General features: G+C 42.7%; 1 protein-coding gene across 1 annotated transcript in view; it reads left to right on the top strand.

Annotated features, from left to right (window-relative positions):
• Window positions 1-26,831, top strand: part of sema3fa (sema domain, immunoglobulin domain (Ig), short basic domain, secreted, (semaphorin) 3Fa) — a 71,557-nt gene that overhangs the window by 12,483 nt on the left and 32,243 nt on the right. The window contains exon 3 of the mRNA XM_086117758.1: window positions 26,626-26,786. Coding sequence (XP_085973884.1) covers window positions 26,626-26,786 — 161 coding nt within the window. The remainder of the gene's footprint in view (window positions 1-26,625; window positions 26,787-26,831) is intronic.

Here is a 26,831-nt window from a genome sequence, read left to right as displayed (position 1 = left end):
GAATAAATAAGTAATAAGTCATTCTACTAGTGCATTGAATTGATTTTCTAGTGAAAACATAGAGTCAACTACTGAATAGACTTTCAAATTAAATAAATACTCAAACACCAGAAGAATACGATTTAGGTGCACTTGAAGAATAAATGTCCAGTAATTATTTTTGTCGCACAAGTAACCTGTAACTGCCTGACTAGTATACCAAAGTTGTCCTACTAGTCAGGCCAAAGAGGTCCTCGCATATGGATGTTAACTCGATCGAAAAAATGCTCGAGCAGCTTTCCATCAAATATTTATTTGGTTTCCTTGATTGATTGATTAGATTAAAGTCGATGTACAAGCAAGCTTTTTCTCCTCACTAGAAAGACAATTGAATGCAATACTAGAACAACTGTGTCTTACACTTTTTTCACTACTGGTGCCATTTTGGGCTTTCCACTATGCAAGTAAACCTTAATCATAAACGACTGTGCTGCACGAGTATCACTACTGGGCCTGACTAGTTTCCTACCGTACCTTATTAGTAGCATCAAAATGCCCTCTCGTCGTTTTGCCTTGCTATTACCAAGTTGTTCTACTAGTGTGGTCAAAAAGGTGCTAGTATATTGAATGCTGCATGTCAAAGATGCCGAATAAATGCATTGTGGAAAATGTCTTGAGCATTCATTTGGTAATGATTGATTGTTTAAAAATTTATTGTCATCTCACATGCACAGCAGTACGGATCAATAAATCATCCATGCTTATCTTCACGATGGTCACAGGTGTGTTGGAGCCTATCCCGGCTGTCTTCGGGTATTAGGCGGGTTACAGTTGCCAGCATAGCAATGAAATTCACTTAAACCGTCACAACACATCCAAAAAGCATGAAAAACAGTGACCAACAGAGGGAAACAGAAGGGGTAGCCTTGTGAGTCGCTAGAGTTAGCGCCCCGAGCTTCTTAGATTAAATAGAAAACAGGAGGAAGGAAGAGGGGGAAGAAAGGTTTGAGCTTTACTCCTTTAATGGGGGTGTCACAGTATGAACCTGGAAAAAAAATCTGTCTTAAAGTCGGTACCAGATCGATCTAAAACTCTCACTTGAAGACAAAAACTGCTACGAGTAGCAGGGAAAAATCACATGTAAGACACAGTGCGCTAGTCTCGTCTAGTCACACGCGAATTATCGAACTCGTGAGCTGTCACTCCTCAGCATTCGAATCAGGAGATGTGGGTTGTAATCACACTGCGCTTATTTCCCTCGCGTCTGCCTCTTTGCACAGAAAGTCCCCGGGTGACAATCCGAGGAACTACACCAGCAATCGTGTTTATTAGACAGGAGTGATTTGTGAAAAGTTTTTGTGCGAGAATAGTGTGACATGAGCCCCTTTATTTTGCCCAAGAGGATGTGTTGGCCAGATGTTTTTGTTGGTGGGGTTCCCAGCGGGAGTCGCAGCTTGGGCTGAAATTAAGTGGACGGCAGGTCAAGGGCAACTCTCTACTTGTTTACTCAGACAGCGATCATTCATTATCATTTATCTGTCAGTGTCGGGATCTTGTTTCTGCGGTGCCGATGACCTTTTCGAAGGAAGCCTGCATTGGTTATAAGTATGTTTGCAACCAGTGTCACTTTAACACTTTGGCCAAACCTCGAGAGATGCAGCAGTACAGAGCCACACTCTATTAAAGAGGGCACATATGTATTATGCCATTTGTTTTTATGGGATGGCTCTCAAAAACATGTTTTTCTTGTGTTTTTAGGTAGAGTAAAAATATGAATTGAATCCATTTTGGAAAGAGGTTGTAACCATTAAAATAAAGAGGAATATAGGTGAGGGTAAAAACGGTGCTGCAATTCTTGATCCTTTGAATATTTTCGAAGTGTTCTAAATGGTAAAAATAAAACACAAAATATGTATGAGTTTACTCTTTTGGAATAGTGAAGCATTTCAATTCAAGCTCCAGTTGAAGGACGAGGATTCCCCCATTTTCCCGAGTCAAACAAAACATCTGGTCAATGAATCAAATGGATTTTATGTCAGTATGACTCAAATAAGTTATGGTTTTCTGGACAGTCGGAAAGGCAATAAAAGCAGTTTGAAAAGATTATCATCAGCTTGTGGAACATTTTTTTACAGTGGTTCAAATAACAAAAGAGAAAAGTTTGGGATGCTTGATTTGGAAGTTCTGACCAGCGATTAAGTGTTAAGGACACAATGTTTTTGGACAGCCTTATTTGACGAGCCTTTGGAGAAGTTATGGCACGTTCAGCTTCTGCTGCCGTCTTGCAGTGAAAATACTGGCTTGATATCATGGCAGACCAATCCTAAAGGCCTTTAGCCAATGAAATAAACGTGCTTCTTCTCTGACTCACCTTCAGGTCAGCTTAGGTGTTGTGTGAATACATGCTGTATTTGGAGTAAAATTCAAATGTGATGACTGTGATCTGTAATGGCTTGCTGTCGGAAGCTCCTCACCAGGGAACAATTTCGGCCATCTTGTGACAACAGGTGCGTGCGAAGAACGAAAACTATGTTGCCTCAGAGTCCAATGAGTGTTTAGTGTGAAGCTATTGTTGGCATTTGCCAAAGGACATTCACTGCACCCGGGTTTGACTTGTGAATATACGAACCCCAGAACTTGAAGTTGTTCGGCAGTCCAGCAACTTTGAAAATCAATAAAAATTCTGTTCTGGATTGAATCAGAAATCTGAATCAGAAGACAGGATGAGGCACCTCAATCTCAATCTCAGGTTTTTTGTTTTTGTACAAATATGTACTGTAATGAAAACTTGGATACTGCATTATTGTGGGGTAGTGATCCACTTTAGGTACAAATTTGAGTTAAGTTGACATCGCAGGAATGAAATCGTCTGTCGGAAAGAAAGGAGCTTGTTCGTCTTGATACATCCCACTTATGATATGGAACTAGAATTGGACCTCAAATGCAGGCTTTTCTAAACTTTATCAAAAGTATTATCTAATTCCTTTTTCTGATAGAGCTTCCTTTTGACCTTACAATACACATTAACTGTGCTCAAATGTTACTTAAAACATCGATAGTGTGTCCACAATTCTTTCAGTGATGAATTCATTTGGAATGTGGATCGAGATCCGAGGGTCCACTGTTTGCAAAAGGCTTCATTTTAATCAGTTTATCAACTCCCACTACCTTTCTGAACAAATTCAGTTCAAGATAACGAATCGTGACCAGAGTGCTGAAGTTCCGATGCTTCATTTCTGTCATCCCCGTATGGACAAAGACATCCACAGGCACAGGAGGACATCGTAAATAACTAAGGAGTGGAAGAGGAGAGGTGAAGGCGGTCAGAGGAAGAGGAGAATGAGGAGGAAAATGCAAAAGGGGAGCTGGCGGGGGCTCTGTAATCGCTAATGGACTATGGGGCACCTGTGTCACTTTTGTTATGAGCCTATGAGAGCGGATAGATGGAGGGATTTGAGAACGAGTGTGGGCGTACGTCGGAATACTGAGGACAGATTATGGGTCTGTTTCCTATTAGCTGTGGATGAGTTTTGGTCGAGATGGTTTACCTCAACATTTGACGGCTTGGACTCTTGCCATGGCTACTCAGTACCCCCGTTCAATTGCCTCGCTGAGCTATTGACACTTTTCATCGTCGAAAGTGTTGTAAGCAATTTGGCTGAAGAAGTGAAGCCACACTCCAGAATAAAAGCTGCTATAAATATTGATTTTGAAGCAGCTAACGCCCCTTGGGATTCTTCTGATGTGTTTGTGGGACATGATGTGTTCTGAAGAGTATTTTTGAAAAAAAGTCCCCTGACACACCCCTTCACTTTGGACCCCCAAAGTGAAAGCCTGATGTCAGGATTTGCTGAAATACATTTTTCAGCATTGGGTTTTAAAAGGCTGAATGGTGCAGTCAGTTTGGGGAAAAAAAAAACTCGGTCGGCGGCACTTTTATGGGAAACATCTTCCTAAATGAGATGTCAGCTGCCTTTAATGTTTTGGCAAGGGCTGGCTAACCTCAAACGCTGTCTTAATGTGTCTCAGGTGAGAGATGTCCAGCATGTACAAAGCCCTGGCTCAAGACCAGGATGCTGTCTTTTTGACTGCGGGAGAAATGAGGCCTGACCATGATCCTTGGGGAGGTTGCAAAAGTGATGTCTCCGCTGTTGGATCCCAAAAAAGAAGAAGTGCTGGAACACTCCTGCTGCTGTCAAAGCTGTATTTCATTGTATAGGCTATCGTCCTCGCCCCCACTTCAATACACACAGGACGCTTTAATTGGTGAAAACTGAGTCTCAGTCAGACGCTAATGTCAATAGCACCTTCAAGTATTGAGGTATATATGCAGGGTAAAACAGCAAAGCCTTGACCTTGCTTCAGTAAGATGGTTTTGCGTTCGCGGCTGTGGTTTCCGACAAACAGTGACCATGTTTGAAGGTCAGGCCTCAGGGGCAAGAACCCCCTGAACCCTTCTCGGCAGGAAGGGCAGAATCCGACGGAACGTGAGCTTTCCGGGCCTTGTTTTCTGGCTTCATGCACTGTTGGGTGCCCTGATAATGTTCTGACTGTGGAGAGGAGGAGATGGCCTCCCATGCCTGGTCATTGTGGCCACTCGCATAGACTTGATGCCAAGATTTTCTCCATGCCTGCCCTCTTCACGCCCCTTCTGCTTCCGAGCTTTGTTCGCTCGTCCTGTTCTCAGGAACCCTCTCTAGGTGTCCCTGATGGCATGTTGGCAACACAGGTCCATGGCGTCTGTGCCGTATGCCTGCGAGCACATGCATATGGATGAATGAAAAGTGGGAGGAAGGAGGGCCTCCTCTGTTGCCGTTGTCAATTGTTGTTGTTTGTGTCAACGCCTCACTCATCCCCATGAATGGACCGCATGGTCTCAATAGACGAAGGGCGTTTGTGTCGGCTGAAACCATCATTAATTTACTTCATTCATGCCGCCTGGGAAGCGGAGGAGGAGTGGCCTACAACTTTGGCATTGGCGATCGTGGAATCTAAAGCGGCATACACACACACATACCAACAATCGAGCCCAATTTCAGTATTTCCCCTCCCTTACCATCAAAGTCAGCAAAGGCCCACTTATCGGACAAATTTAACAAGGAGACTTTGCAATTGCCATGTAGTTACCGGACAAGATCACAGTTAGCCGAACACTACTACTACTGCTATTACAACTAGTATTTCTTTCTCTTTTCCTATTTTCCAGCAGTCGTGATGTCCTGTGGCACTATGCTGCCCCCACATCTCAATTTTAGTACTACACCACAAATGGTGTGTTGAATTTACTCACTTTTATTTTACACAACAGAATGATCTGGATTGCGATAAAATTTGTTAAAGTTGATCTGTAGTTGACTTAAAAAAGGGATCTGGATCCAGAAGATTTTGTTTTGTGCAATCACTTGATGAAATAAAATTGAGGAAATTCAACACATTGTTTTTCTCAGTGTACACCGTCATCTACTACGACACTAAATAGCGGTCCCCGACCATTTTTGCACCATGGATCAGTTTCACGTAAAACAATACTTTGATGTACCAGTATAGAAACAAAAACAAATGATTTATGAAAATTCAACTCACCATTACGCCACATGTACCTGTAATTAGTGGTTAGCTCTTTTTTTTCTCTTTAAGGAGCTGGTGCCACCCTGGACTAATGGGAGATGATTATATATTGTTTCTTTTTCTTGGAAGGTGTAGGCTCTTCTTCTGTCTCATCATTTGGCCTTTTTGCCCTTTCCAAAGAAGCTCTCCAAAATTGTTTCTGTTTTACTTATTTTTGCCAGCTTGGATCACCCTTTGATATTGTGTGACAAGAGACAAGCAGTTTGTCTTGAATATCGAGGCAGAAACGGATGCGCCTGATACTGAAAAGAGATATTTAAAAATCAATCAAATGTAAAACGTTTCTCTTTGCGACCCAGCACCAAATGCCCCAAGGACCCATTTTGGCTCTATGCCCTGATTCAGTCCATCCTCTGTAATTGTTCTCTGGCTCTCATTTATCACATCCTCCCCAGAAAACTTCAAACGTCATCAATGAACATGCGGATGACGTCGGTCCCCTCAGTACCGTGATGGACGACCGGCCCCTAGAACCGATGGGACTACTTGGCGAAAAACAAATGTTTGACATATCTGGTTTTAATGTTGTCGATTCTGCTGAGAAATGCCGTAAAAAAAGATAAATGCCTCAGACATGAAGTGACAATGGTCCTTTTGTTGACGTGTAATCCCATTTGGCGAGTGCTACACGCTGGGAATTCATTCATTCTTTGGGCTTTTGATTGTGCCAGCATCAGTCACATACAGGATTGGTGCAGAGCATGAAATGTGGCTTTTCACCAGCGTATCTGGATTACACTGTCCTATTAAAGCATCTGTGCATGATTAATTAGTCACAAAGCTTTGAAATGCGTTCTGGGCAATTAGACTGTGAACCCGAGAGCAACTTTTGGGCATGTCAGTGCAGGCATGTCAGTGCGCTGAATTGTTTCAGTTCCTTTTCAATGTATTGCCATTATTTAAGTCTAGAAAGTTCAGCGCAAGCCAACGATGAAGTCACTCAATCCAGGATTAAGTAAGAAAAAAGGATTGTTGTGCAGAAGGATTTGGGCTGATCATCGCTTCTTTGATTGCTCAGTATTTGCCCAGTTTTGTGAAATTGCAATTTAAGGAGGATGACAGCCAATCATCAAGTTTACTGTCTCGCATTTTGATGAAAGGCAAATCCAGAGTACTCATTACTTAAACTGATGAAACGGTATGAAACTTTCACTTGATTATTCTTACGATTAGCGTGTCAAAAATTGTCAGTAATATCTGGTTATAGCTTAAAGAAATGCCAACACACAAAAAGTACAACATTTGTTTCAGAAATAACAACCAAAATAACTTTTCATGCATGCAAGATCCCACAAAATTTGAGTAGTATCGTGTGTGGTGTTTTTCCTCCGCCATCTGCTCAGAAAACAATCGGCGCCAACGATCGTCAAGGTTAAACCTGTGAAATATTTACGACCGCCTATTGTAAATAAGGAGACTCGCAGATTGTCCGTGGAGATATCACGACGTCTCTTGTGTACTGTGTCGCTCCTCTCAAGTAGGGCACAGATATTTTTCTTTCTGGGTTTGCGTCTTCTTGGTCTGTTTGTTGTTGTGTCACACATGTAAAGATGACAGAAGACAACTGCGTCTATTCTATTTCATAACTTTGTTCACTCACTCTTAATTGTGGAGCTCGGATCACATTTTGTCGAACATGGATACAGTGCAGCGTCTCCCTTGTCTATTTTTGTGTTAATGTTGCAAATGAATCATCGGGGCGCCCCACATGATGGTAACCTGACCGGCGGGAACGTCGCCTAACAGAAAATGACAGACTGCAAACAAGCCGGCCACAAGTGAGGAAAGACATCATTGCTTTTCACGTCTGATTAGTCCGAAACGCACACAAACACACGTGCACAAACAAACTGAAAAAAAAAAAAGAAATTGGATCGTAACGGGGAGTACCACGGAGGAGACTTCTGCAAGGCTGGTGTGGATCATTCTGCTTGTCTTATCGGTGCAGAGTGTATGGCTAAGCGCAGACTTATGAAAAGGTTTGACGGCGTAAGATAAGAAGGGTTTAGCCTCCGTGCGTCTATGCAATCATTGGCCTCCTCCTTGACGTGCGTCTTAGCGTGCAGATGGAAGGAACTGTGACCGAGATCGGTCTCGGATGTTGCCTTTCTCACCAGCGATAAGACTCTTTCCTTCCTCCCCCTCGCTCTTTATCTTGCTCTCATTCTTCGATGAGAAGTAGCTACTTCCAACTTCTACTTTGTTTTGTCATACCTACTGTAAGTGAGCATTTCCACAGCTGACGGCAAGAAAATCTTGCAGAACTAAAGTGGATTGCTCAAGACTTGAGCGGATCATCCTTGCTCGTCTGCTTTCGGTTGCACTTCATGCATGCTTTCAATTGGGTCGAAAACTGAAAAGTGGCTGGTTGAGTTTGTCCATTGCATGCCCAATGCGCACAACCCGAGGTCCTCCACTTTTCGATCACAACAATCAAGTGGGAGAACATTAAGAATGAGCATGGCAACGCATTCTATCACTTCCACATCTCCAATGCAAAATGTTAAATGCGTTGGTTTTTCCTCTGGGCGATGTTTCCTCGAAATTATCCGACAAGATCAAACATATGAATCATGATTCAAATAGATGGCCAATATTTTTCCATTACAACACACTTAAAGGATACTTATTCAACACATAATCAAAATTTGATTGACTAAATTCGGTTCCGTTCTCATACTAACGTAACCTGAATTTGGAGCTCGTCATAGTCTTACGGAGTCGTAAGGTCATATTTACGGTCAATATCTATATGGAAAAACACTTTGAAGCCATAAATCTAAAACATTCAAACTAAAAATTGTAAGTACAATGGTAACCGAGTGTGCCTTAGTGTGCTTTGCAACTTTGTATTCTTATGCCGTTCTGCGTAAACATAAAAGGTCGTAACCTTGAAATTTTGGAAGTTGGGACCATTGTAAACGGAGAACCCCCATGTGATTGCTTTGTTGTCAAAATCAATTAGGAGGGTCATGTGAACCACATGTTTAGACGTGGTTCCTTCGACACTGACATTCCGTTTTGGATTGTCTGAATGTGACAGAAAAGCCCTTTATTGTCATTCCGCGGCCATGCCCCCTGATTAATTTGGATTTTCCTCCAACGAGGGCCTTTTTGCAAGCCCCCAAGTGGCCTGAAACAGACTGACCCTTGTGGTCACGGGTGAGACAAAGGCCACAGGGTCTCCGAGTAGGATGTCCCATCTGTCCGTCAAACGTGAAAGCCAACAAATCAACAGGCGATGGGGTTTGGGGAATGGGAGGGGTGAGAATGTCAGTCAGCAATGGGGAGTGAAAAAAAGAACGCGGATTACACAGACAGACAGTAATCTAAAGGTCTGTCAGTCAGGCTGACCTTGAATCTAGCTTTGCTTTAATCGCCGGCCAGGATGAGAGCACCAGGCCCTTCGATGAGCAGACAATTCCCATTCTACATTAAAGATGGAATGGCTGCCAGTACACTTCATTTTGAGTGACACTTTCTTTCTCGCATTCAGAGAGAGTGTTTTGAAATGGAGACGTCGTTTAGCCCCTGATTATTTTCTCTTCGTTTTCAAGGTAACTTGGTCCTGCTCGTTCATCTAGTCCAGTGGTTCTCAATTATTTTCTGTCATGCCCCCCCCCCCCCCAAAGGAAGAGGAAAACATCTCCCCCCCCCCCGCACGGCTATAAATAGTATCATTTGTCTATAAAATTGTTATAAGTACACCTTTGCATAACACTGTATCCTTATCACTGTATCAGAGAATAAAAAAAGAAAGAAATATGGACCAACTTTATGGACCAACTTACAACAAAGAATAGCTTTAGTAACTGGAACAGAAAAGGTTTAAAGTGCATCTGAAATTCGAAAATAACATTGACTCCTTAATTTAACAATAAATATTTTTTGACTGACCATGTCAAACCATACGATACTGAAAAATAAAATGACATAAACTCAATAACTAATAATGCATCCAAATTAATCACCAACATTATCTCAGAGCACAATATTAAAAAAAAAAAACTTTAACCACCAAAACAAAAATATATAAAAGAAATTGTGCTTTTTTTAAAATCAAAGATGATGTCTGGATTAATGGCTACAATGAGCACGTTTTGCAATGAACAGCTTTTCAAAGCGAGGTTTGAAGCAGGACACAGCAACTCTCGGCTCCTGCTCAATGTGTAGCGGGGACCTGTATTATTAGTTTACTGAAGTAGCAGTCACAAAGCGGCATGATTGTTGGCAATATTCGGCACGTTTTCGCTGAAAATAAACTCAAGCAGCTTATCAGCGTGATTGGTGTGTAATGTCTTTCAGTGACACCTTAATTTATTTGGCTTCATGCTGTCCGAGACCAAAACGTTTAGACAAAGTAAGCACATCAATCTTCCCTGGTCTGCCACCGTAGGCACATTGAAGCCAAGCTCTGCATACGCCTTGTCATATTTCCTCCCTGAGAATGCTCCCTGCGCAAACTCTGCCAATGAGAGCGCCACTGCCCCCTAACGTAGTGGAGGTGCAACTGCAAGTTATTTTAGGACAGTAAAAAAATAAAAAAGCATGTTCCCCGAGGTCAAACGCGCACCCCCCCCCCCCCCGACGGAGCCCCAGGGGGGGGGCACGCCCCACTATTTGAGAAACACTCATCTCATCCAACATTTTACGTAGTGTAAAAACTTGCTAGCCCAATACTGATTTCACAATAAGCTTGTGTGTGTGATGTCATTTCACTTTTATTTCTGTTAATCACTGCAAATCACATTAAGTCATTTGTGGGGATTTTCTAATGTGTACAAAACTGACTTAAAAACAACAACTAATAACACCTATGAAAAATGATTAACCATTTCATCCATTTTCCATACTGCTCATCCACATTGCCGTTGCAGGTGAGCTCGATCCTATCCTAGCCGACTTTTGGTTAAAGAAGCAGTGCTCGCCTAGGACTGATTGCCAATCATTCCCATCATCACTTGGATGATGGGAATGATCATTCTCAGGGCATTGAATTGATCGCTAGTGGACTGCTTTGTTTCTTTTAAAATACGTTTTGCCTCTCATCTGAGTAGGCTCCATTAGTTCCTGCAACAAGACTTGGTTAGGACTGCACCAGCCTAAGTCCATCCATCTATCCATTTTCTGATCTGTTTTTTCCCCATAAGGGTCACAGGGTGTGCTGGAGCCTATCCCAGCTGTCTTCGGGCAGTAGGCCTCAGTTGGTGCGGAAAACCTTTTTTATGCACATCATCTTAACGCCGGTTGTTTTTGCATTCCAAACAACTGATACCATTCATGTTTGGGTTTTCCACACCACATTAGGCTGGTACAGTTCTAACTAAGCATTGTTGCAAAAACTGATGAAGCCCACGTGGATGAGAGGTGAAACATCTTCTAAGTTAAACAGAGTAGTCCAGTTGCCTTGAGAATGTGGGACGAAGCAACTGTAAACTATACACAGGAGAAACTAAACCAAGACTCAAACCAAGAACCTCTTGACTATTGGGTGGACCAGATCACCACGAACGCACCGCTTCAATGGACCAATGCACTGACAATTGTGTTATCCAAACTGATGCCTTTTTAGCACAACATGTTTGCAAAGTTGATGCTAGATCACAGTACAGTCGAAGCATGATGGAGCAGTGATGGGTATTTGATGAACTGTCCTAGCTTGAGAACCGAGCGTTGCTTTTTTTTTTTTTTAATTCTTTAAACATGTCATATTTTGCGTCCTTCTTTTCGACTGCAATCAGTGGCTCTGCTAGTTGTCGCCAAGTGCATTCCATTTTTTTTTGCTCCAATTGTTTCAAGATGCCATGAATCAACAATCTACGATCATGGCCTTACTTCGCGCTTTCCTACCTAATTGTGGCACATCCAATACTACCTCCCAACAAATGGATAATGGCATTCCATTGCCGTCACCCTCCCCCCTTGCTGCGTCTCCCCTCACTTCGCCTCCCACTATTCCCACTATCGCCTACTCCATCATCAGCCGCTCTCCCGTTAAGAAATGATGGATGTCTTCGCTACCCCCCACTTTGACAGATGTATTAAATGTGCCATAGCACGATACTCTGTTTCTCCCATCCAATGTTGAATGTTCAGATTATGGTCAACTGGAATCGTTAAAATCTCTTTGGGCATGCATGGGTTTTTTTTTCTGTGCTTCGTACTACTTTGAGGCTGTTTTAAGAGCTTCAGTCATGCACATTGAATACATGAGATTAAAAACAGTCACAGTCCAAAAAAGGACTGTTGATGGTAATGCCCTTTGTCTTCTGTTTTGGTGAAATTATCAGTATGAAATGTTCTGAGCACAATTGCAGGATTACAGCAGGACTGTCTGAAGAACTGAGTGTAAAACGGGCGGCACACTTAGTCATTTTAAACATTTGAACCTTTTTTAAAACGCGAGGCACCCCAAGTGAGGAAATGTGTGCTTGTTGACCTGATTGTAGTGTGTGCTGTACTCAAAATGACTAACATGACATAATCCACATAATGACATCTGTCATAGCATCAAAAGTGACCTGTGAGCAGCAACATTGTGCGACCGAGCATGTTAAAAGAACAAAAATGAAGCAGTCTTAGAAAAAGCATGGATAACTCACAGCTTATCTGGTCACTTGGTTTTGATCACCATGTATGACTTGTTTAACAAATTCTACCGACATTGAACACAACCATCTGCTGTTCTATTTGTGACAGCGCGAGATTCCGGTCACTTTCTGGTTTGGTATCGTGACGTTTCATATTGCAGTCGCCGATTCCGTGTTGAGCTTGCAACATAAATATTGAACAGCTTCCATGTTCACAATTAGTCGTTCCAACATTTTTCCGTGCAGAACCCACACCACAGGATAATCAGCGTAATATTTTAGAGAAGGCCAACAATCGGACTCTTGCTGATTTTTAATCATAAGGGAGGAGAAATTGAAAATTTGTGACAGTAATTCTTGATCAGATTCAACATTTCAACACAACGACTGTTCTGAGCAGATGACGAACGGTAAAAAAAAAAGCACATTTGACACACACCAGACTGCAGGATAATCATTCAAAGTAAGTCTTCAGAGACATCACACCATGGGATTATCGCCTGGATAGTGTTTTAGAGATATCCAACAATCGGGCCTTTGCTGACTAATTGCGAGAGGGGGAAAATACTAACACTTGGCCTGATTGTCGGTATGTGTATGTCTGAGTCTAGTCCATTTCAGGATACAGAACACACGCACACACGCACAAAGCCTTGCTCTCACCAAGCCTTTAAACAGAAACCATAATATTGTTCCTGGGCTGCTCCTGGGGGTTTTAAAATCCATGTGTTTTTGTTTGAGCAGACAGTCCTGAGCTGAACAAAAATTTCTCGTTAATTTATTTGTTCTATCCCGGCTTGTGGTCGCAAATCTTATAATAGGCCGTAAAAAGGCCCGGTTTTTCTGGAGAACCATTTTGGGCGACACTGATCTCCGGGTCCACTGATCTCCAGTTGGATGCGAATGGAATGGATGAAGAGAGGGTTGTTATGTTTGATCAGATTCTCTTGCAGGGGCCTCGTTTTGACCACTGTCGATGATGGCATTTAGACGTGTTAATAGGGTTGACAACCGTACTTTGAAAAACCAGAATTGTTCCACATATAGAATAGATACAATTTGTTCCATATTTTTATGAGAATGAAAAGTAGTCTGTAAATGTTTATGAACTCAGTGAATGACCAGCCCTCTCCTCTTCTGTAACCAATGAGGTGATAACATACTCGCAGTCTAGTATGGCAATACAGAATCTGGCTCATGTCAGTGTTGCCTACCAAAAATATATATATATATACCGGAAGAAATGTTTTTTTTTATTCTGTGTTTTCCATGTATTTGTATCACTCAACAACATGCACTTAATTTAATTCACCTTTGTGTCATCTATCCATACGTTTTCGATAGCGCTTACTGGTCTCAGGTGAGCTGGAGCCTATCCCAGATGACTTTTTGGTGAGAGATGGGATTCATGCTGCACTGTTCAGCACTTTTGACTGTGAGAATGTTCACAGCACCCCTTTGTTGTGTTCTAAAAGGATGTTTTGCTTGTTTTTGTCTTTTGTTGCTAAGCGTCCACGTCACATTCAATCGAACAGAATTGCAAGAAAAAAAAAGAAAATGAGCAACTTCTCCCCCAGGACCCTCGCTGGGATGCTACCAGCTGAGCTTCACACAGCAATGTCTGAAACCCAGCCGCCTAATTGTTGAGCGTCACGCAGTTGTCATATGGCATTAGAGTGTTTACCTGGTCGGTTAGGGGGAGGAGAGTTGGTTGGCCCTCTTTTATTTTTCTCTACTGTGGGGTCAATTGGGCGTGTGTAGCGATAGACCCTGCGGTATTATGCTGACCGTGAAGGGGCAGATGGTCTTCTGCCAGTGGCCCATTAGTGGCCTGCCGTAGGACAACTTCACAGATGCCGGCGACCTATGTGCTCTATTAGCTGCCCATTTGGGACTGAGGCTGGGTTAAGATGCACATTAAAGACCTTTAAGTGACCTTTGGGCTTGACACCCAATCCAGGATTGAGTTTATTAAAGGATACAAGTTGAGCCGTGTGCTGCATTCAGCAACAGCTACCAATGGAATTCATTAAGTGTATACGATAGTGTATGTGGTTGAGAAAATCCATTCATCCACTTTTTATATCACAAATCCTCATTCGGGTCATGGGTGAGCTGAAGGCTATCCAAGCCGGAGAGGTTGAGTACACCTTGGACTGGTCAAAAGCCAGTCGCAGGGCTTAGATGGAGGCAGCATGGCTCAGTGGCACAGTGGTCGTTTGCCAACCCAGAGGTTGGTGGTTTGATTCACAGCCATTGCAGCCATGTCGAAGTGTTCTTGAGCAAGATACTGAACCCCCATTTGCCCCTGATGCTGCATCATCATTAGGTGAATATGAGATAACAGTGTAAAAGGGCTTTTTGGAAAGTGCAAGGAAACGAGAGTAACGGTAAAACCCGTTTAGGGTCGGCGAGAGCATACAAATTCCAGACAGGAAGCCCTCAAACTCCCTTTTACTGAGAACCGAGCGGCAAATTTGCAAAACACTTTTACATGATCCTGCTGGATTGGAAAGTTCTGTTCGAAGTTCTTACATAATAGTTTGTAAAATGTTTACTTTGAAGGGGTAATATCATGATTTTTTTTTTTACAGATGTGTTGGCCATAGCATGTTTTTTTTTTGCAAAATACCCTAAGTATAAAGAAATATACAATATCACACTTTCCACACCCTTGTCTCCCTGAAATCAGCCAGTTTTTGTGTCAAGCAAATGGTGGGTATGGGTCTGAGAGGAAAAAAAAGCAAGCGGCCCTAAAGACTGTAAAAACATTTCTACTTGCACATTATACATTACACTGTGCTTGTGGCACATAGACACTTAGCCGTGAGCTCATCTGTGCATTTGTCAATATTGAATGCAGCTCAGCTTTTCGTTGGACTATAACATAAAAGCAGGGGTGTGGCAGCCGTGGGGGATGTGGACGTTGTGCTCGTGTAATTACAGTGAAACTCCTCTACAACGAAACCTACATGGGCGAAAATACCCCCGAGTAATGTGAAAAAATCTTCATGCATGAAAGCCATTCCCACTTTTCTGCTCCCCCTACAACGAAAAGTCCTCCTGTTGCGTAATACGAAATATTTTTCTCTGCCCTTGCCTCGCAACAAGGTTCACTACATCAAAAGCAAAAGTCCGCAAAAGTCTAATCTGACCTCAGCCTGGCACAGCAACTCCTACTGCTTTGCTCCGAAACGGCAACAGCAACCAGCACACTAGTTTACACATGTGCAGTAGTACAGGAAGTATTTGTTTCAGATGCAGCATGAACGTTGCGTTGCTAGAATGGCTACAAAACGGACCTTTGCATGCCAAGGAGTTAAGAAAAGAAGAGCTCTGACGCTTAAAGACAGGGTGAAAGTGATCAAAATGAAAGATGGAGGAAGCAAAGTAAAAGACATTGTGCAAGAAATTGATGTAAGTGAAAGTGAATGCTGATCGTTTTCTTTCTACACTGGCTATATGAAGTGTCAAATAAGTGTATGCTCACGCTTATGCACTATTGGAATAAAAATAAAGAGTACACATATAGGTTTTGTGTGTGTGTGTGTGTGTGTGTGTGTGTGTGTGTGTGTGTGTGTGTGTGTGTGTGTGTGTGTGTGTGTGTGTGTGTGTGTGTGTGTGTGTGTGTGTATTTACATCTGAGATAAAATTCTCTATTGTGAAAAGTAACCTGTTGTGAAAAATTTATTGCTGCAAACATGATTTTGTTGTAGAGGAGTTTGACTGTATTCAAAATTGGCTCTGGATCTTCACTCATCCAAGCAGATCATATCACGTGCGGAGTAACGTGGGTGATTATTATGTGAATTAGCCCCACAGTTGCATCACAGTTGGCTGAAGTTAAGCTCATTCACTCAGGTTTTCAGAAATAGGCAGATCCCAAAACTGGTTGTTTACTTCACACTTAATGGGTGGGAAGGACCTCCTGGGATGTGACTATTTGTTTAAAAGCCATTCAAAAGTCACTTTTTTTCCCCACATGTCCCCGCTAAAGGAAATCCAGCTCGGCAACTTTTTGTGCATGCCTTTCTTTGTTGTGTCTTCAGGTTAGCTAACAATGCACCCCACTGTGGGCGGATGTGTGTGGACACAAGAGTTATTCATTGAACACTGAACTTCGTCATAGCTGCGAAGTAGGCAGAAGCGAAACCATGCATCATTAGTACGGGAAATGATCTGCATCAGGTATTTTGTAATCATTTTAATGAATTGCAACCGTCTCTGTTAACATCACAGCGAGTAAAGTATTGCTCGTTACAACTTTGGGAAGGGGAATGTGGCCCCAGAAGAACATTAGGGAGGTTTGATGGGGGTTTTCTGAAAGTTCTTCCAAACCAAACTCATCCGAGTATGTCGAGTTTTGTCATGCTGGAAGAGAAAAGGGACTTCCCCAAACTCTTCCCCTTTATTTGACATTGTTGTGGAATTAATATTCATCGGGGTGGACTAATGAGTCTTGCTGAACCACTTTTTGATTTATTTGACGTATTTATTTACTTTTGTGTCTTTTGACACGCCTTGTCTGATTGCGCATTACAAAGATGTAACTCATGATCTCAGTTCATGTCAATGAAGCTCTTGTCCAAAATTGTTAACCTCATCAAAGTCTGACTTTGTTTGAGCCGCATAATCTACATAAATATCAAGTTAGTCGTCATTCATTTCCTGTTTTTAAATACTCCCAAGTGAATGCCGTGATGTAAATTTCCCCCCCTAATCAATTGACCATTTGTGTAAATATAAACCTTCACGAATGACTTTGAATTACTCATTTGGATGCTTTAATTAACCACTTGCTTGCAATCAACATTATAAATTTCTCTTTCGACACCTTGGTGCAAAATGAAAACGACGGGTTGAAGTCACAGAGAGAGTTAAATACATCATCACTGCGTATATCACGCTTGCACGTCACCCCCCCCCCCCCCCCACCACCACCCCCCTCACCTCCCGGCTTCTCCCACTTGTGGCATGTCGGGCGCAAAAGAAAAGCGTGAAGGAACCGACAGAAAAAGGTGAGTTATCTCAGCCTGCTGGTATGTAGATGGCTGTAAATGATAAAATGAGGCAAACCACAGAGGAGAGGAAGCCCAAGGTCATAAATCAAAACATGCATAGAGAGGGTAGAGTGAAGAGAGATGGTAAATTTGTATTTTTTTGTGAAAAGGGTTACCATAACATTTTTAAATGATGGTATGCAAGCCTGGCGGAAATGCTCCAAGCAAATCTGATGCAAGATAGGAACAAGATGAATGATGTTCAGATATTCCCCCCACCCCCCAGCCCCCATCACTCATTGCAAAACGATACAGAAACAAACGCATGTGATATTTTGTTAATAAAGAAGGAATTAAACATCGCTGTTTGGGACATGACCCCTCCAAAAAAGGTTCACTAAACAAATGAAATGTTATGACCTGGTACATTTGGTACCAGGGTTGCACGTTTTGCAATGGAATTACAGGCAATATTTGTCGGAAAAACAGTTCTTGGCCATAAATGCAACAATCAAATGAAAAATAGTACGGCACTTACTGAGCATGCCTTCTAGTTTTGAACCTCCAAACGTCATATATCAACGCCCGCTTAAACCGAAAACCCGTGGATAGCTATGTGCTGTCCACGTCAAGACCATATCTATCATTTTAGGGGACAGATGGACACAAAGCAGATTTGTTACTAATGACACATGGTAGAGATTATCGATTACACAGATGTTATTTTCATTAACATCCTGTACTAATGCAGATCAAATCAACTACTGATTGTGCAGATATAGTATATTCTAGCGTCAACAAATTGACATTCTTTTTCAAGGTTTTGACATTGTGAAAATTAATATATGGACTAGTGGTTAGCACGTCTGCCTCATAAGTATGAGGTTTGGGATTCAAAACTCGGTTTTGCCCATCTTGTGTGGAGTTTGCATGGCTTTTCTCCAGTTCGTCTGTCTGCCTCAAACATTCCATAAAAGGCAATGGCTCTAACTCGTCCATAGATGTGAATATGAGTGTGAATGGTTGATTGGCTATATTGTCTATATAGATTGCCCTGTCATTGACTGGTCCACAGTCAATACGCTCTAGCTCACGCGCATACCAAATTAGGGCAAGCACTTTGAAAGCAGATTGATAAATAATTAGTATGGAATCCAATTGATTGGACGCTCTAAATTGTCCCTATGTGTGAGTGTGGGCGTGAATGGTTGTTCGTCTCTGTGTGCCCTGCGATTGGCTGGCAACTGATTCAGGGTGTCCCCGCCTACTGCCCGAAGACGGCTGGGATAGGCTCCAGCACCCCCCGCGACCCTAGTGAGGATCAAGCGGTTCGGAAAATGGATGGATGGATGGAATCCAATCGTGTTCAAACTAAAGTTGTCACATATGCGTACACAATTGACCTGTCGATTAGGGAATTAAAATTTATGCAGGAACCCCCTCCACATGAAGATGAAAAGAAAACACTGTGTTGTGTTAGGAACACTAAAACTATTGTGGAAAGACCTCAACTTTTGCAAAAGTGCAGGGGACTGATAAGAGAACCGTGTGGAACACTCCACCACTACAACTATGCCTCATCACTACTGTCAGTACAGGTTTAAAAGTCTGCTTTCTGTGCCAAAAAACTCTTTTCATTTCATCCACTAAACTGGCAGCCACAGTTGCAATCAGCATTTTTGTGTATCTTGGCACACTGTATCGTTATTTTTTCCACCTGACATGTCATGATTATGAGACAAATCCCCTCCTCCTCCAGCAGTTAAGGGACTCTTTTTGCTCTGGCCAGAGGGGCTTACACTCAACAGTTTCCCCAGGCTCTCAACGGCCTATTTTGACAAACGGGAGTCCACAAAGTCAGCGGTTGGACCCCTTCCTCCAGTCTCTCAACCATTTTGTGTGTTGCGAGTGAAAAATGACCTCAAAGAGTTTTGTGGATGGAGAGTGGGTCGAGGTGGCTGTCGTCCCTCGTGGACCTTGAGTCAACAACACTTGGGGTCTAATGGTCTCACTCTATTTACCTCCTAATTGCCTGCCCCCCACCCAATCTCATTTGCCGCCAGCTAGCATCACACCACCCGTGAACTTGATGGACAAGAGCCGCCAAATGAATGAGAAATTGATTTATTGACAGCTTTGCTCTGCTTGGGACTAACTTCATCAAATTCGGGTGAAAAGGGGATTCTGAGTAATCCATAAAAACGAATTGAGAGGGAGCTTTGTGCATCTGTGTGTGTATTAGCGCAACTGACAGAGACGAGGAGTATTTGTCCTGAGTGCAAGGTCAGGGGTTAGTTTGGGAGAGGAGAGTTTCACTCTTTCAAAAAAGCTCACTCTCATTATTCATCCTTTCTCACTAATCCCCTTTAACTTGATTTGTCAAAGCCACCATGCCAAATCATCTATAAAACACTGCTCAAAGTTTTTGTGCACTTATTTTTCTGAAGGCCACAAATGCACCATTCACATACACACGCACAAAAAAAAACTCCATGGTAATTTTTTACAAGATATAAGAACCACCTTTCAAGTGTTCCTCCAACTCCAGTATCATCATGACCACAATGCTTTCTTCTGACCCACAGATAATCCAGATTATGTCCGAATGTGTTAGAGTCTGAGGATGAGTTTTCACCACAGACCTCTCATGCCCTCTAACCTTTCACAGGCAGCTGTTCTTTGCAGTGAGTGTTGAAGGAAAAGCATCAGGTCTTTGGTAGTCGCACATTGGCATTTGGCAAGGCGGTATGATATGATGAGGGTTCTTTGAGTATGATGGTCCCCACATATTACATTTCTTCATTATGAATGCTGATAAGTGTAAAAATACAGTTACCTTCATAATGACTGTTTTTTATTTGATTGTATTAAATGTATTAAATGTTGCCAGCAGTTTAAAGATAAAGATGCATATTAATTAAATAAGAAATGTTGTACATTTTTGGGGCAACATTTTCATACATTTCCCAGGTTTGAATTATGTTTCTGTGACATGTTTTCTTCAAAATACGGCTAGGATCAAAGTTATAGAACACTTTTTACCCTGTGTTTCCAGCATCGTTGAAATGAGCACGTTTTGATTTCTCATAGACACATTATTTAAAATAGTCTTGGTTGTTTAATTTGACACTTGGTTTGTGGGCAGGCACTCCAAGGACCAAACAAACCATTAAAAAGTACATTTTCAATAATATGTCCGCTTTCATCTTTTATTGCACTGAATCCTACACATATTCACTTTTATAGGCATAATGAAGGTTCGTTTTTGATCTGACACCAAGACAAACTCTGTGACCTTCCCTCCACCTGAAGCATGCCCTAGATCTTCCCTTGAGCTTTTAATTAACCTTTCCTGTCATCTGCAACGACAGATAGATTTTTTTTTTATAATCTCATCTCTCAATTTCTTTGCTGAGAAAGTCAGCTCGCTCCTTAAATCAATGTTTCTTCTGCTTTCCAGCCGTGAAGGCAGTCAGGCAGGCAGGTGTCTGTGATTTGATGTGCGAATCAGGGAACTCTTATTTCTTTTTGCACACACACGCACACACGCACGCACGCACGCACGCACGCACACACACACACACACACACACACACACACACACACACACACACACACACACACACACACACACACACACAGTGTATCAGTGGTAGATGAGCGTGAAGAGCATCTGAGCGACAGCATCCGGAAGCGCAGAGATAAGGTGTAATCTGCTTGCAATTATTTCTGCTTGACAGGCGCAGGTAAATGGCAATCAGCTCCTGTGACGCGTGCTCTGAGTCAATAGTCCCAACTCCGACCAGGGAGACGAGTGAATGATTACGACTCCAACACAAAGCCCCGGCAGGCCCCTAAGTCAACGCTCAAAACGATACGTGAACCTCAGGCTTTGAATGCACAAAACATCCATCCATCCATTTTATATGGGGCTTGTTTTCATTCGGGTTGTGGGTGAGCTGAAGGATATCCCAGATGACTTTGGGTTCGAGGCAGGACTGGACCCTGGACTGGTTGCTAGCCAATCGCAGCAAGCATTTTTCCTGATATATTCACAACCTGTAGAGCGCAGTCAAGGCCTTCAAATCCTTCCGTCTAGGCCCAAACACTAGCAGAAGCGCAGACCTGCTTTTTTATTTTTATGTATTTATTTTTTTGGCCAATCAATTTTCAGCTTTTGTGTGTTGCCATGCAATTATGATTTCATCCAACGCCTTCACAATCTCGAGTGCAGGCGTCGACCACGCACACACCTTTGAAATCGCTGGTTCGTTTTTAGATGAGTGATTTTATTTCTCTCCTGTTATTGGTTGAGCTATGTTTAGCTTCTGATTGATGAGCTCAATTTGTATCAAAGGTTGATTTTTGGAGGGAGGGTGATGTCAGACTATGATTAAAAATGTATTTTCAAGGAGCACTTTTCAAGAAATAAACTGGACCTTATGAGGATAGGCCAACCAACACTGTTGCTGAGTGGCTTGTTTAAATCCATAAAATTTGGGAGAGAAACATGCACAGTCAGAAAGGAGCCTGTGCATTAGCATCTTTGGCGAGTACGATGAGATTTACCTGTATTTAAACTTTTTATATTGATAAGTATTGATTGTGAATTTGGGTCCAGTGGTTAGCGCATCGACCTCACAGTGCAAAGGTCGTGAGTTCAAGCCCAGAGTGGAGTGTGTGGAGTTTGCATGTTCTCCCCGTGCCTGCGTGAGTTTTCTCCGGGTACTCCGGTTTCCCCCCCACATTCCAAAAACTTGCACGGCAGGCTGATTGGATACTCTAAAACTGTCCCTCGGTGTGAGTGTGAGCGTGGATGGTTGTTTGTCTATGTATGTGCCTTGTGGATTGGCTGGCAACCAGTTCAGGGTGTACCCCAACTACTGCCTGAAGACAGCTGGGCTAGCCTACAGCACAACCGCGACCCTTGTGAGAATAAAACGGATCAGAAAATGGATGGATGGATGATTGTGCTATATTGTAGTGAAAAGGTTGGAAAATCAAGGTGACTGTTTTTTGCTTTGGTAATATTATTTATCAACAAACACCTGAAATGCTCTTCTTTGGCCTCTGTGGCTATAAATCGGATCTGTACATGATGTGTCTGAAATACGATCACTAATCTGTATACATTCGACCTATACCTGTACGTCATCAAAAGCCCAATATGCGCGCCGCACAGTCAGGGGAGAGTGCTTGAGAGGGAGATTACCAACCGTACTAGCTGTCACATGTCATTCTGGGTACAACAGACTTTGTTATGTGTGTGATGTGCTGTGTTCGTCATCACGATGTCACTGCACACAACAAGAGCAGTAAGCACACAAATGATTTTTTTTATACTCCTCATGTGTGGGTTATCTCACAGTTAAAAAATAATTGTCAATTATATTTATACCCCACTTTAGAACATCTTAAAATGGACATTTATGGTTCACTCTTCGGGGGCTTCCTTCATTTGTGCATGCACGGCTGCAGACAAGCCGTAGCACGGAGGGACCACACCTCGACATCAAGCGAACGAGAATTCAAGCAACATGCCGCAGATGCCTGGACAAGTGTGCCGGATTTTTCTCCCCCCCCCCCCCCCCTCTCCTTCACACACCCCCACCTCCAAATCCCCTTTCATCTTTCAGCAGAGACTTGATTTGGGAGGCTGTTAGCGGCGTGACAAGAGGTGCTCAGAATGTTGAGGAGCGCCAACTTTTCTCAGCCACTAATATCTCTTTTTGCTCAAAAACATTATTTTAACCAGAGGGGGATCCACAGCCAGCAGGTGGACCACACCGCAGATCGTTGCATTGTAAGAGAGTAATGGGGAACACATTGAATTTTATCAAACACAAATTATATACACCAAGGGCATGAAACAGAAGACAAACATCACAGACAAAAAAAACAAAAACGTGCATTTGGCTTCAATTTGTCTGGTAATAATTACAAAAGTCCTTGCTGTTTTGGAAACACAGTGATATACAACAGACCTTGTGGTTTTCATACACACACTGTCAATGTTGAATTTAGCCAGTGGGTTTTTGAACTGAGCTTTCTAACGCAAGATCAAAGCCGTGTTGTAGTTTCTCTCACTTTTTCCAAACCAGGATTGATAGATGAGCACGGATCAAGGCGGATAGCTGTTGTCATACCGTTGTTGTTATCTCACCACGCTACGGGCACTATTTGTGTTAAGGCATGTCTTCGGCTTTGCAAAGGCAGTACGTGTTTCTCGGAAAGCCAATGGTGCAGTTTTACCAATTCCAATGGCGACATTAATGTCTTTTTATAGAGTCATTGTATTTCACCTAAAGGTGCAATGAATCTTACTGCAGGCTTTGTTATGAGGCGAAATTGCAAAGCGAAAGTGGCATTATTAAGTGTCCCGCATGGCATTTTATTGTTCATTTGCCTTCCCCAGACATTCAAGGCCTTTACAGTACTGCATATTGTGGTTTTATATAGTTCACGAGTGCAAATGAAGACGGGTGGTAAAATGAGGCTTGCGAACATGTGCAAACATGCAGGATGGCTTGAAGCTTTTTTTTTCCCTTCACACCCCAGGCAGTCTTGCTTTTACTAAACATTAAGCTATCAGAAATATGCAGACCTCCATGAGCGTAACATGTCCTTTATTGCTTTTTGTATTATTTCATATCATATACACGCAGCAAAACATCATTAACACAATTTGCCGCAGGGGCTTTGGGTCAGGAAAATCGAAAAAGGATGTGAATTGACTGCAGTCCAAACTGCAATTACACTGTATATAATTTGCAAATTACAATTGATGCCGAAACTTGGACGGATTTATTTGGAAAAAAGTATGTCATTGTTTAAATGAAAGTAACGTATAAGGCAACAGTGCATTTTGGTGGAGTTTGTAATGATACATTTCTGGTGGAGGGAGGTAGTGTCAGCATATTCTCCCTTTTACGGCATTGGTTCTTGACAGCTAAAATAGACATTATGGCATGTCTGGCGCCCTCAAGTGGACCAATTGATATATGTAGCATAGACTTGGATATCTTCAGAATGGAATTAGGCCTCCATAAAAATGAATCTAACCTAAATGCAAAGGTGCGACGGACCCCATTATAATGCGATCTTGACATGATAAAAAATACACCGATTGTTGACGTATAGTGTTCCGCTCCCTATTCACTACGTTTGCGCATTTGGTTGTGTTGCAGTGAGAGGGGAAATGCTTTTATTAGACACGCCAAAGCCCCGTCTAATAGAAAAGTAGTGCTTTGGCACCACCTTGTGGTATTTGGAAGTTGGGTGGCGACAGTTAAAAGTATTAAATCGGAATTTTGCATTCGGGCATGAAGTTTTCTGTGTGCCGCCGCTCTCACGATTGCACCTTTGAGTCCTCTCTTCAGGTATTAACACACACAATTTAACTTGGGTACAGACCAAAACCAACCCATCCAAGACCACCTTGAAGAAAACCCTAATGGGTAGTTGTGATGTAGGTAAAGCTCTCACACGTTCAACGTCAGCTGAAGTAGATACCTATGAACCTCTTGAGACCCCTTTCCAGGATCACGTTCACCATTTAGTACCAGTCGATTCCCATTCCCACTCCTGCTGCGTGCAGATGTGATCGGTGTGAGGTGTCATTGCATGTGAGAGATTGATTCTCTTTGAGCCAACATGCAGTCATATATATCGTTTTACCTCCTGAAACAAGTCCCACCGGCAGCTGAGAAGCCTGTTGGCCTTCTGGCACCGGACTCACCATTTGAAACGTTTGCAAGTGGAAACTACCATGTACGTATGACTTTTTATTCCAAGTAAAGCGGGCAGATGTTCTGTCAGATCCCGGTCAAGGAGTGTGTATTTTATCTTGTGTATCCTGTTCGTCATGAGCGAGCCAGAGAATAGCAGGGGTGTTTGTCTGCTCCCACGGAACAGGAACATGTGCGGGTCCTCTGGTTTTCTCTGCAAATATATGATTGGCTTTGTCAAGGTTTCCTTTACCAAGAGCAAGAGATTGGGAGGGACTGGGCGGACACTGGACTGTCTTCTTTCCTTACAATTATTCCCTGAAAGCCCCCCCACTTGCCAATGGGGGCCGGATGTTTCAACATTACATGTGATATGATTGGAGACGTTAGGGAGTGAACAAGTCTCCCCGACTGGAAAATTTGCAGCGGAAGATTACGACGGGTCATTCCCGTCATTTTTGAGATGGAGATGAAACGAGGCCGAGGAAAGCCAGGACCCCAAGTCCTATCTGGCTTTTGGAATGTGAACTCACGGCAGCCTGAGATTCATGTCACTGTTCAGTAAGGACGGATCTAGTGTGAAAAACCAGAAGAGCAATAAATGGATGGTCATTCGGAGTTGTTTTGACTTATACAGCAGTGATTAATATCGGGGTTCAGTTCTGCACCCCTCCAAGCTCTTGTGGCATTGGGTTGGAATGAAAACATCCATCCATTCATTTTTCTACAGCACTTGTTCCAATTCGGGTCATGAGGTGAGCTGGATTATTTCCCAGGTGACTTGGGTGAGAGACAGGGTGTGCACCCTGCTGGAACGGTTGGTTGTCACTGGCCGGGGAAAAATACAGTATAGACAACCAACCATTCACATTCACACCTACGGACAATTTGGAGTTTCAATGAACCTAACGCCATGCTTTTGGAATGTGGGAGCAAGCCAGATTACCCAGAGAAAAAACATGCACGCATGAGAAGACCAGGCAAACTCCACGCCAAAGTCCAAATTCAAACCCAGCATTTCTCAATTGTGACGTAGGCGTGCTAGCCACTACAAACCAAACTGACAAGAATCATTCGACAAGCAAAATTACAGTTATGCCTCCAAAGAAACAGTTTACTGAAAATATGTCCGAATTTCGAGAGAGCTTGCTGCGCTGGAGCCTATTGTAGAACTGCACTTCATCACGCAAGGAGGTGTTTCTGATGTTGATCACTTTCACAAAGGAGGCAGAAATGTCAGCTTGACAATCATACAGTGACAAAAAAAAAAATCACATATTACAGTGGTACCTTGACTTCAGAGTTCAATTCATTCCATGACTGACTGATGGCATCCATAGATGATATTTATATGTATCCAAAAAGAAGCATTTAGTTGCATCGCTGTTTTAAAATAAAGTCTGTATTGTGTAAAATAACTTTGGGGCGTCTGAGGGTTCTCTGCCTTATTACGACTGTATATGCACATGTACCATCATTATATGTGTCTTTGTGCATGTGGGTGGTTCCGAGTGGTAAAGACAACCTTACGGCCCATTCAAAACGAGCGGATAAATCGAGAATTTGGCGCCACAACGGAACGGCCTGCACAGCATCCCATACGACCGCGTCTGTGATTTTTGTTTCCCAATTTTACGGTATGTTTTTCTTCCACCACAGCCTCGAACAAAACCATTTATTTTCCCTCTCTCTCTTTGACAGAGTTAAAGTCGACCGGCACCGCTCACCACTTCTCCTTCTTGCTAAACTCGAGCGACTATCGAATTCTTCGCATGGACGAGGACCACGACCGCATGTATGTGGGTAGCAAAGATTACATCCTGTCTCTGGATCTGCACGACATAAACAAGGAGCCACTCATTGTAAGGATTGTCATGCGATGGCAAAAAATTCCGAAAGGGATTTAG

This window comes from Hippocampus guttulatus, chromosome 8, assembly GCF_054856545.1.
Source record: "Hippocampus guttulatus isolate MCC_2025c chromosome 8, RoL_Hgut_1.0, whole genome shotgun sequence".
In the NCBI taxonomy this organism is placed as follows: domain Eukaryota; kingdom Metazoa; phylum Chordata; class Actinopteri; order Syngnathiformes; family Syngnathidae; genus Hippocampus; species Hippocampus guttulatus.
The sequence above is the reverse complement of the archived record's forward strand: the minus strand, read 5'-3'. Positions and strand labels throughout refer to the sequence as shown.